The sequence below is a fragment of the Megalobrama amblycephala genome, linkage group LG21, assembly GCF_018812025.1.
Source record: "Megalobrama amblycephala isolate DHTTF-2021 linkage group LG21, ASM1881202v1, whole genome shotgun sequence".
Lineage (NCBI taxonomy): Eukaryota > Metazoa > Chordata > Actinopteri > Cypriniformes > Xenocyprididae > Megalobrama > Megalobrama amblycephala.
This window is the reverse complement of record NC_063064.1, coordinates 5352947-5365123: the sequence shown is the minus strand read 5'-3', so window position 1 is coordinate 5365123 and position 12177 is coordinate 5352947. Positions and strand designations below refer to the sequence as shown.

At 36.5% G+C, this 12177-nt stretch overlaps 1 protein-coding gene across 5 annotated transcripts in view; it reads right to left on the bottom strand.

Moving 5' to 3' along the window:
* acap3b (ArfGAP with coiled-coil, ankyrin repeat and PH domains 3b) overlaps positions 1-12177 on the bottom strand; it is a 117843-nt gene that overhangs the window by 30550 nt on the left and 75116 nt on the right. For all 5 annotated transcript variants that reach the window (XM_048171726.1, XM_048171727.1, XM_048171729.1 and 2 more), the window contains exons 7-10: positions 11033-11077; positions 10859-10954; positions 9144-9218; positions 7957-7968 (exon numbers count right to left, since the gene is read on the bottom strand). In XM_048171726.1, the coding sequence (XP_048027683.1) occupies positions 7957-7968; positions 9144-9218; positions 10859-10954; positions 11033-11077 (228 nt within the window). The remainder of the gene's footprint in view (positions 1-7956; positions 7969-9143; positions 9219-10858; positions 10955-11032; positions 11078-12177) is intronic.

Genomic DNA, 12177 nt, shown 5'->3' with positions numbered 1-12177 from the left:
GTTCAATGGAATCAATTCAATGGAAAGGATTCCAGAAGAGAAGACAATGCTGAATAAAGTCGTAGTTTTTGTTATTTTTGGACCAAAATGTATTTTCGATGCTTCAAAAACTTCTAACTAACCCACTGATGTCACATGGACTACTTTGATGATGTTTTTATTACCTTTCTGGACATGGACAGTATACCGTACATACATTTTCAATGGAGGGACAGAAAGCTCTCGGACTAAATCTAAAATATCTTAAACTGTGTTCCGAAGATGAACGAAGGTCTTACGGGTTTGGAACGACATGAGGGTGAGTCATTAATGACATAATTTTCATTTTTGGGTGAACTAACCCTTTAAGTCTAGTCTCATACTAAAATGCATGTTTGAGCTGTTTTAACTGTTAGCTGTTTGACATATCTTAAAATATGTCAGTGCCATTGTTTTGACTCAAGATGCACTTCAGTAATTTTCTTCTCTAGAGAAATAAAAAAGAAAAAAAAAAACCACTACGTAAATTTTGATAGTTATGATAATTAACTAAAACCATAAAAAACATTACTAGAAATAAAATAAACATTAACTGAAATAAAAATAAACAAAACTAATCAAAAACTAACAAACAATAACTAATAAAAATGACAAAAACAACAAATTTACAGAAACTTTACAACAAAGAAAAAAAGTATAAAAGTATCTCAATGGCACTAAAATAAATCTCACGGGCTTTGTGACTGAACTTGGTAGAGATGTTAATCACCCCTCAGGGTCAACAGGTCACTGGACAACATGCTGTTTTGTGGAAGTGTGCAGAACATACGGGACGAACCGTACTGAATGCCATGCTGCACGCTTTAAGCTTATTACTGACTTTAGCTGTTCTCTTTCTCCCAAATTAGTTTCTCACTCTCTTTCATCCACGGGTCAAATGTTCCTCATTCTTTTCTTTAGCTGTTTAGTAACCTACTTTTGTTTGTAATTCAAATTCCTTTTTTTGTTACTCAGTTATTTTTGTCTCTGTACTCTGGCTGTCTCTAATGTCTGTTTTTCCTTTTATCTCATAACTTTGAAAACCATTATTACACATACACTACTGTACAAAAGTTTGGGGTTAGTAAGAGTTTATGTTTTTTAATGTTTTATTTGATCAAAAATACAGTAAAAATACGGTGTGTGTGTGTGAGTGTGTAAAACAATGGTGTTGGGGGCAAAATTTCCAATTCTTTTTCTATAAATATTTGTGCAACAATCTCACTTTTAAAGTGAGAGATCACCTAAAAATGAAAGTCCCATGCACAAATTATGTCACGACTGGTAACAAAACATTTTTTTTAAAATTTTTTTAAATTTTTATAATAATAAATCACGTCAAATGTCATTTATTTAGTTGTGAGGGACGTTTGAATATGCGGAAGTACGAAAAAGATCTGACAGCTTAGACGGAGGGGAAGATGAATAAGAACTTTAATCATGTATAAGGACTTTTATTATGCTTTATATAAGGCTATTCTAGTCTTTTCCTCACACATAGAAGACTAAATTAGTCTATATGCATTTATTGCTAGCAAAAGCATCTTGGAAGTGGACAAAAACAGGATGCCACATTAAAATGCTTTGCTGAGGCTTCTAACAGATTTTGTCATGTAAATGTTTACCTCATGTTGCCCTCTAAAATCTTGTTGTTGTTGTTGTTGTTGTTACAGAAACAGGAGGTTCAATTCATCTGCAATCATGTTCTAAATAACAGTCTTGCCCTGCAGACAATCACACTCACACGTGTGCACTTGTGTGTGCAGCGCTCTTGAATCAAGCTCCGCCTGTTCGGGACAGTTGGTGGCACTAATTCGTCCATGTTTTTGGCGCGCCACCTCTTGCCCTCCCTAAGCATCGGGTCTCTGCCATCTGCTATGTTTAGCGGTGTTGGCCAGGGCAGAAGTAGGCAAAGTGCTCACGGAGACACTTCCAGACCTCGGCTGACTCGAGAGTCTCAACACAGACACACCTGGAGCTGCATGTTAGTTGCTCCGCATGAATTTAGTTTATGTACTTTTAGTATATTAACAACATTGTCACAAATACAAGATTGTGTCAAACTACTTAATAAGAGTGTTCTTGTTAAGAATGTTATTATTTTAAAACCTCATAATACATTCCGATCCATTTTGACCCAGGAAGGGATACATAACTTAACACTGGAAATTGTGTCAAGACTATGAAAATACAGATTAAAAAAAAAAAGTTTAAGAGATATAACCGTTAAAAAAATGTTACACCTTTTGCATTTGGGTCCATTTTGACTGAGTATCAACTGAAACTTTACACATGGTGTTATGAAGACTTTGTTTTGATCTATTAGTTAGATTTATCCATTTGTAAAATAATTATTTTGCTTCATTTTCCATATCTCACACACACACTTTTGAAACTTAATTTTGTCAATAAAGATGAATAAAATTGAAAACATCCCAGAGTAACATTTGAGCAGTTATGAGTTGAAAGGAACTGAATTATTGAATTATCTATAGTTTTCAGTGGTTGTTCTGGTTATTCTCAGATTATATGTTCTTATAAATTTCATATAATGACACATTCATATAACATTTCTTATGAATTTAAAAAAAAATTCTATAGTTAATGTAATATGTGAAATCTCAAAGAAATTCTGAATTTTTTTTTTTAAATTAACCCTCTGGTGCTGCTTGCATGGAGGTCAGGAATGACTAAATACTATTTTGAATTTTTAGGGGATTTTATGGTACTGAATTATATTTATGGAATAGGTATGATCAATGTATTACCTGTTAATAACCTTTTGAGCATAGACCTGAAAATGAAATTTCTAACTCAAACTGTCATAAATCTTGAATGCTTTGGAGCACAGATTAAGTTTGGTCTCTTTTTAAAGAAAACACTTGGCAGATTATTGCTGAAATTAAAAAAAAAAAAAGTGAAACTAAAAAAAAGTTTAGAAGTTTAAGTTTATTATTATGAAAAACGCACATTTGTAAATTTTATATGAAATATATATTTTCCAAAACATGGTTTACTCTAAAAGGAGTTCAAAGTAATTTGAGGTTGATATCTCAAAAAAAAGAGCTTTCAGTAAGATTTTGTTTGGGTCTTTTTTGACTGGGAACATTACAAGTGTGACTATTTTTTTCAGGACCATTTAACCTTTTTGAATCATTTCCATGATTTTGTGTGTGCACATAGCAAGTGCCAAAACCTTTACCAAATTTTGTACCATTCTGATGAAGAAAAAAAGAAAAAAAAAGAAAAAAAAAAGTGAAACACAAAACTAAAAGGAGTTCAAAGCGATCAATCTACAAAAACTAGTTGTGTTCCAAATTTGAGGTTGATATCTCAAAAAAATGAGCTTTCAGTAAGATTTTGTTTGGGTGCAGTACCAAATGTTTCCACTAAATGAAATTCACTTCCCATTCATTTCCAATGCGGTCTTTTTTGACTGGGAACAATTACAAGTGTGACTATTTTTTTCAGGACCATTTAACCTTTTCGAATCATTTCCATGATTTTGTGTGTGCACATAGCAAGTGCCAAAACCTTTACCACATTTTGTACCATTCTGATGAAGTGTAAAAAAAAAAAAAAAAAAAAAAAAAAAGTAAAATGACTAAAGAGCACCAGAGGGTTATTAAAATGGGGTCAAGTGTAGTACAACATTTAAAACTTTGACATTTTTTGCACATTCACTCATTAATGAGAAGTTATTGATCAGATAAAGTATGGTTTTAGTTGAAAAATACTAAGTTAAGTTAAAATGGACGTGGGAATGCAAAAATCGTATGCAGGTGGTAATGCATGGTAAAGCATTGCATGGTGATGAAGCTTTTTCTCTTCATTTTGATATCTAGTCATTGGTACCATGTCACTTTATGCCCCCCAAAAATTTACATTATAAACATGTTCCTCATAAAATAGATGTAGTCAAGTCATTGTAGGTACATTTAAATGTGTATTTGTATGTACATTCACGTCTTCTATTCACAAACCAACTCTGATTGTAAATTTATGTTAAAATAATTCTTCCCATCCTAGATTCTATTCTTAACAGCACACATCTGAAATCAACATGGCAGCTCTCGTGAGAACAGCAGACACATGAAGAGTGAACGTGCCGTGCATTGATTCGTTCGGAAAGTGAGACTGAAAGTGAGTGAGAATTACTGAGAGAGAGAGAGAGAGAGAGAGAATGTGGGCATGTGAAGTTAACACGTGTGTTTGACAGAACGATATCAAAACATTCAGGAGAATTGTTTTTTTTTTTTTTTTTTAAATTTTGTGATATTTTACATTTTTGCAGACTTGCTATTTTTGTTATTATTATCATTTGCTTATAATAAAACATGATTTTACTAAGATTTTAATTGGTATAAACATGAATTCGAATTGCAGAGCCTTGGTTCCACAGCCTCAAAATATATGGAAATCAATTTCTGGTGCCTGCTTTTTTTTTTTTTTTTTATTTTTGACAAGACATTCTCCAAAAAATGCACAAAGTAAATTCACACAATCCTGCTGTAGAAACATCTAAAACATAATAGACAACTAGAGACGGGCTGCTCTAAAGATGTCTTTTCCAGGGAAAAGTTCTTGTTTGATTGTCACTTTATCCCAACCTGAATGGGATAAACGTTGTGCTGTCCATGTAATTTATGATGTCACCGTCTCCCACATCCTGCTCACACCGATTAAACCAGAAAGGGCATGTGACTGCCATAAAGCAATTCTTTATAGTTCATGAATCAAAGCATCCCTAAGGCTGACTGAACTACCTCATACAAACACTGAGACCCGAGAAGGAAAACATCATGAGCTTCTGTTGTAGCCGCTAGAGCCTGATGCTAGCAAGGTCATGGGATTTGATACCCGGGAAAATGTATAACCTAATTACACTGTAATAAAATGGATAAAAGCATCTACAAAATGCAAAAATGCAAAATGTACTGTGTCAATGCAAATGCAAAAAAAAGCAAAATGTTACTTCAACACAAAATTAATTTTCATAAATAAGCATATAAATTGGCTTGTATCTGATAACTGATAAATGACATTAAACATCATTCTATTTTGTTTAAAGGCACAATGTGTAATTTTTCGCTGCTATTCAAAATAAAGTCGTAGCTTGATGATGCTCAGATTGAGCACCGAATCATGGGAGATGTGGTCTTCACCTCACAGCTGGTGGAAAAGAATCCGACAGGACTCGGGTAGAAATCATATTCATGGATGAGATTATTAATGTTACTGTAGAATGAAGCAGAGCAGGACCGAGTGATGTGGGAGCTGAACGAGTCCGTTGGAGCCATTGCTGTTACCACTAGTCCATCAGGACAATCTAATACTAAATGCAGATCCACATATTTATTAACTAATGTAAATACTCTCGAGACTAACAATATATTGTATTATATTAGATGTAAGGATGAAACTATCATATTAAACATGAGGTCTATGTCAATAAATTTTGCGCATTTATTACTGTAATAATACAATTGCAATACACTCCCCACCACACATTCCTGTCCCACCCACAAACCACTGTTGAAAATGATGTTATAACGTTACTCTGAGCTTCCACTTGGTGGCTGCTATGAGACATTTGTTGCACACTGCAGTAAGCTAGATCGATCATGGTACTCGCTGTAAATCAAGAAAACGAGATTTAAACAATAAGACTAAATGTGGTGAGCTATATAACATGATTTTTCTCTGTCTATAAATGTATCCAAACAATTGTTTCCTTGTCTAATAAAACATGTAATATATTAAAGTGCATTTCCATGGTTTCTACAAAATAAAACCGGAAATCGAGAGTAACATGGGTATGATGTCATTGATAGGCGATGCAGGACACGAATCGTGTCCTGGTTAAAATTGCTTATTTCTCCGGATTTAAACATTCTTGGAAACATTTGGGATAATGTAAGTACACAAGTCAACAAAATATATAACACAGTTCTAGTGGTTTTTAGATATTTTAATCCAAATATCTTACATATTGAGCCTTTAAATAAAATGTGAAAGTATTGTTGTATAAAATATTTTAAAAGTGCCCGCGAATGTAAAATTGAATTTATCTTGGCATAGTTGAATAACAAGAGTTCAGTACATGGAAATGACATACAGTGAGTCTCAAACTCCATTGTTTCCTCCTTCTTATGTAAATCTCATTTGTTTAAAAGACCCCCGAAGAACAGGCGAATCTCAACATAACACCGACTGTTACGTAACAGTTTTAACAGCAAGGACAATAGCGAAAAATGGCAGATGGAGCAATAATAACTGACATGATCCATGATATCATGATATTTTTAGTGATATTTGTAAATTGTCTTTCTAAATGTTTCGTTAGCATGTTGCTAATGTACTGTTAAATGTGGTTAAAGTTACCATCGTTTCTTACTGTATTCACGGAGACAAGAGCCGTCGCTATTTTCATTTTTAAACACTTGCAGTCTGTATAATTCATAAACACAACTTCATTCTTTATAAATCTCTCCAACAGTGTAGCATTAGCCGTTAGCCACGGAGCACAGCCTCAAATTCATTCAGAATCAAGGTAAACAATATAACAGTATACAATACTCACATAATCCGACGCATGCATGCCGCATGCATGACGAACACTTTGTAAAGATCCATTTGAGGGTTATATTAGCTGTGTAAACTTTGTTTATGCACTGTTCAAGGCAAGCGCGAGCTCCGCGGGCGTGGAGCACGAGAATTAAAGGGCCAGTAGCCCATATTCGGCTCATTTATAATGATGCCCCAAAATAGGCAGTTAAAAAAATGAATTAAAAAAAATCTATGGGGTATTTTTAGCTGAAACTTCACAGACACATTCAGGGGACACCTTAGACTTATAGACTTATCTTTTTAAAAAAAGTTCTAGGGCACCTTTAAAATATAACAATCATTTTAAATGCTACAGGTGAATTTAGATGTCACAGCATAATATACTGTATGGAAAAAGCAATATTCGTTTTAACAGATTATATGGCCATTTACACAACAGTTTTCAACTAAAAACGAAAGAAAAAAAAATTATGCATTTTGGCCATTCATTTGCATGACAACGGCATTTCGAGGGCCTGAAAATACAAACTTTTGAAAAGTTTTTGAAAACGATACCATTATCTTCGTGTAAACAAAAAAAATGTGAATCTGTGAAAACGGTGACGTGATGCACATGTGTATTGTGTGTTCAGTCTATAGTGAGTAGTGTTTCTTTACAAAGTGACATCGCCAACTACTGGCCTGGCAGCAGAATACAGCATTTCTAGTTGCTTTCGTGGATCTGTATGAATGGGGATCGTGTTAACATTTTGTCGTCTATACGCGAAAAAGCGTTTAGTTTAGTGTTTAGTACATCACTGTCATGTAAACATACCCTAAGATTACATTTAATAGTGTTATTAAATTCTGAAAAAGTGATATACATTTTAAAATTCAATTTTTTTAAGATTACATTTAATACTGTTAATTTTTTTGTGATAATTAAGCAATTAGAGAGAACCAATAAAATTACAGACAATAAACTTTATTCTATTTTGTTTAAATAAAACCTAAAATATTTTGTCTAAAATAATAAAAATATAACACTAAAAACTAAATTGAGTTATTTAGGTGTCCCAACATTATAAAAAAGAAAATTATTTTTAAAATTTGATTAAGAATACAGTTAACCGTGTTATTAAATTATTAGTGTTTTTAAAGATTACCAATGATCTGTTTGTTACAAACAGCTATATACTTCCTTTGTCATATGGACAACATTTTTTTTATAAAATAATCCAAAATACAGTTTTATGGCAGACACGGCATATTAGTGGCTGGTAGATTTTCTCAATTTACTGACCAGTGGCTGGAAGATTTTTCATTTTGGACTCAAAATGAGCATTGCTACCATTCATTCATCCTGTGAAATAAGAAAAATGGACTCACCTGCATCAAAGTCTGGATGTGGGCGGCACAATAAGATCAGACAGTGAGGAAAAAGAGAAAGAAAATGAATTAATTCATTTAATCATTTTTCCATACGCTGCATGCATGCATTCACAACTGCACCTCAGTTCTGCTAACCACATCTATTATCTATAATGGACATTAGATCATTACCGGAGCCAAACTGCCACTTCCAGATCCCAATGATCAATGCAAACAGTGCCTGCGCTGTCACAAAGTTATGATTGATGTTCTCTCCATCACTGTGAGGTGTTTAGATCGATTTTAGAATTGGTTTCTGCTTTCACACACCCAAATCAGTTTCAATTCTAAATCTGCAGGGTCTTTTGTCTAGAAATGTGGTCATTTTTATCAATACTACTGGAATCTGTACAAAGACAAGCTGAGACAAAGATTCAGGGTCACATGGAAAAGGGCTCGGATCTGTTGGCAGCGATGCCCTGCTGGCTAGCAATGTGCTAGCAGATGGATGTTAGCGTGAGTGTGCGTGTGTCTTGAGGGCCAAATTCCTGTGGCGATCTGGACAGGGCAGGACATCATCCTTTATTGATATGGTGATGAAGCAATTTGAACAAAGACGCTACAAACAAACGACACAAATGGAGGCGAACATATGTAGCTGAAGCACAAACACACACAAACACATGAAGGCAGAGTTTTTCTTCTAGAATTATCACTAGCGGCCAAGTTCCTCAGACACGCTGACGTTTATGCGAACTGTCAGATAAGCGCAAACATGACGGCAAAGGAGTTGAGTGATAGGACAATATTGTGACAGGAAGTGTGTCACTGCTTCAGAGGAAATAACTTCACCTGACACCTGATTCTCAGCAGAAAACCACTTTCTAGCACTTTTTTATTTTAAGATTAATAATTCAGAAGTTACCTAGATCTGTCGAGTCAAATTAAATTGAGGATCTGAGGAGGGAAGTTTGTATAGGATGTGGGTTTCATATATTATGAGAGGAAATAGCTGTTTTGATCATTTGATGGTTGGAAATAATGTCACATCACCCATTAGATGGAAAGAGGCAGTTAGAAGAAGCGGAGAAAGAGACAATGAAGAATTAAAAGAGAGAGTGAGACAAGCAGACAAGGAAGATGGGAGATATGAAAAGATATGAGGAAATGAGGAAGGACGCAGTAAAGAAAACAGATGTTCTCACTCTTTGCTGTATGGTGGCGTGTTTGTGCTCCATCTCTCTCTTCTCCATAGCTGAATCTATGACCAGCTGATCCAACTGAAATACAAACACAAAGGACATTGTTATAAAGCTTTTTTCCCCGTACTTTTATCGTAGAGAATATATATATATATATATATATATATATTACACAGATCAAGCATAACATTATGACCCCCTTCCTAATATTGTGTTGGTCCCCCTTTTGCTGCCAAAACAGCCCTGACCCGTCGAGGCATGGACTCCACTAGACCCCTGAAGGTGTGTTGTGGTATCTGCACCAAGATGTTAGCAGAAGGTCCTTTAAGTCCTGTAAGTTGTGAGGTGGAGCCTCCATGGATCAGACTTGTTTGTTCAGCACATCCCACAGATGATCGATTGGATTGAGATCTGGGGAATTTGGAGGCCAAGTCAACACCTCAAACTCTTTGTGCTCCTCAAACCATTCCTGAATCATTTTTGCTTTGTGTCAGGAGCATTATCCTGCTGAAAGAGGCCACAGCCACCAGGGAGAACCGTTTCCATGAAAGGGTGTACATGGTCTGCAACAATGCTTAGGTAGGTGGTACGTGTCAAAGTAACATCCACATGGATGGCAGGACCCAAGGTTTCCCAGCAGAACATTGCCCAAAGCATCACACTGCCTCTGCCGGCTTGCCTTCTTCCCATAGTGCATCCTGGTGCCATGTGTTCCCCAGGTAAGCGACGCACGCGCACCCGGCCATCCACGTGATGTAAAAGAAAACATGATTCATCAGACCAGACCACCTTCTTCCATTGCTCCGTGGTCCAGTTCTGATGATCACATGTCCACTGTCTGTGCTTTCGGCGGTGGACAGGGGTCAGCATGGGCACCCTGACTGGTCTGCGGCTATGCAGCTCCATACACAACAGTCTGTGATGCACTGTGTATTCTGACACCTTTCTATCAGAACCAGCATTAACTTCTTGAGCAATTTGAGCTACAGTAGCTCGTCTGTTGGATCGGACCACATGGGCCAGCCTTCGCCCCCCACGTGCATCAGTGAGCCTTGGCCGCCCATGACCCTGTCGCTGGTTCACCACTGTTCCTTCCTTGGACCACTTTTGATAGATACTGACCACTGCAGACCGGGAACACCCCACAAGAGCTGCAGTTTTGGAGAAGCTCTGACCCAGTCGTCTAGCCATCACAATTTGGCCCTTTTCAAACTCACTCAAATCCTTATGCTTGCCTATTTTTCCTGTTTCTAACACATAAAATGTTCACTTGCTGCCTAATATATCCAACCCACTAACAGATGCCATGATGAAGAGAGAATCAGTGTTATTCACTTCACCTCTCAGTGCTCATAATGTTATGCCTGATTGGTGTGTGTATAATATATATATATATATATATATATATATATATATATATATATATATATATATATACACCTTTTTTGCTTCAGAATAACATGGCACAATAAGTAAATAGGGTGAATTTTAATTTCAGCTTGTCTTTAAGCCTGTCTCAGACAGATGTATTGTGCCTGTCACCCTCAAGGATAGACATTATCCCTCATTTCAACTCATTAGGCCTGTGTTAATGTGGAGCCTGGGGCTCGTCGGCATTAGGCGCAGGTGTCGGGGGACAGCAGGTGAACAAAGGCCCTAATGAGTGGGAGTTAATGAGATGTTGATCTTGGAGGAGCAGATGTGTAGATCTATCTCACCTCAGCAGCCAGCTTCTTCATGTAGGGGTCGATCTCGTCCAGGAGGTTGAAGCCCTGCTGGAAGAGACTGTACTGAGCCTGCATGAACGACAGCATCTGTGGAGGAGAGGAAACTGTGAACACGCAAACTACAGAGGAGAATGCTGCTTTAATATGGTGCTTTAATCCACTCACCGAATCCAAAATCTCAAATTTCTTTTTGGCCTGAAGAACATTGATCTGAGAAAGATATCAAGAGAAGCACATATTAGCAGGTGCTTTTATCCAAAGCATCTTGGGATTCAAACCTAAAACCTTTGGTTGCCAGCCCATTTTGCTTCAAACTAGGCATTATTGACAAGGCATAATTATTGTCCCATGAGGCCAGAGGACCCTGGTGAAGAACCTGGCACCCTTAGACTTTTGGGGCCCCAGGCACTGGCATCTAATTCATTCTTGGCACTTGCAACCCATTTTTAGCCTTGTTCATTAATTTTATGTGATTACACATGATCCTGCTCCACACAGTGGTCATTAGGGACGCTACAGCCTATTTTTGTCCTGTAGTGGACATATTAAACATATTTAACAGCCTTATAAAACAGAAATGTATCAGATATAAGGAAAAAGGGCTTATGGCACAATATAGTGGCTGACCATTTTTCTATAGCAGTGTTTCCCAACCCTGTTCCTGGAGTCACACCAAGGGGTTGCTTACACAACACCATTTTCAACTAAAAATAAAAAAAACTTGACAGCGGCATTTTGGTGGCCTGAAAACGTTTGAAAACGGGATTCAAAGTGAATGTTTTTGAAAACAATACTGTTATCGTCTCTGTGTAAACTACAAAAACCCTAGTTTGTGAAAATGGTGACATCATTGGTGTGCATGTCACGTGTTTAGTCTACAGGAGCGTAATGTTTCTATAGCAAAGTGACATTGCCAGCTACTGGCCTGGCAGCAGAATATAGCGTTTTTAGTCGTTTTTGTGGATCCATGTGAACGAGCATCGTTTTGACAACATTGTACACAAAAAAACGCAAAGGAAAAGCGTTTCTGTTTTTACTACATCGTTGTCGTATAAACATACCCCAACACTACGCATTTTTGACTCCAAGACCTGAAATATATGGGTCAGATAAGGGAGACATCCAAAATGTGCACTGTTGGTGTGCCTCCAGGAACAGGGTTGGGAAACACTGCTCTATAGTAAATGAAAAACACACTAAATTGCATTCAGGATTTTTTTTTTTTAAATGTTTTAATCCAAAACAGTCTTGGGTCACTTAACCAAAATAGTACAGCAATCTTTGTCAACCAACCGAGTTCCTAAAAACAG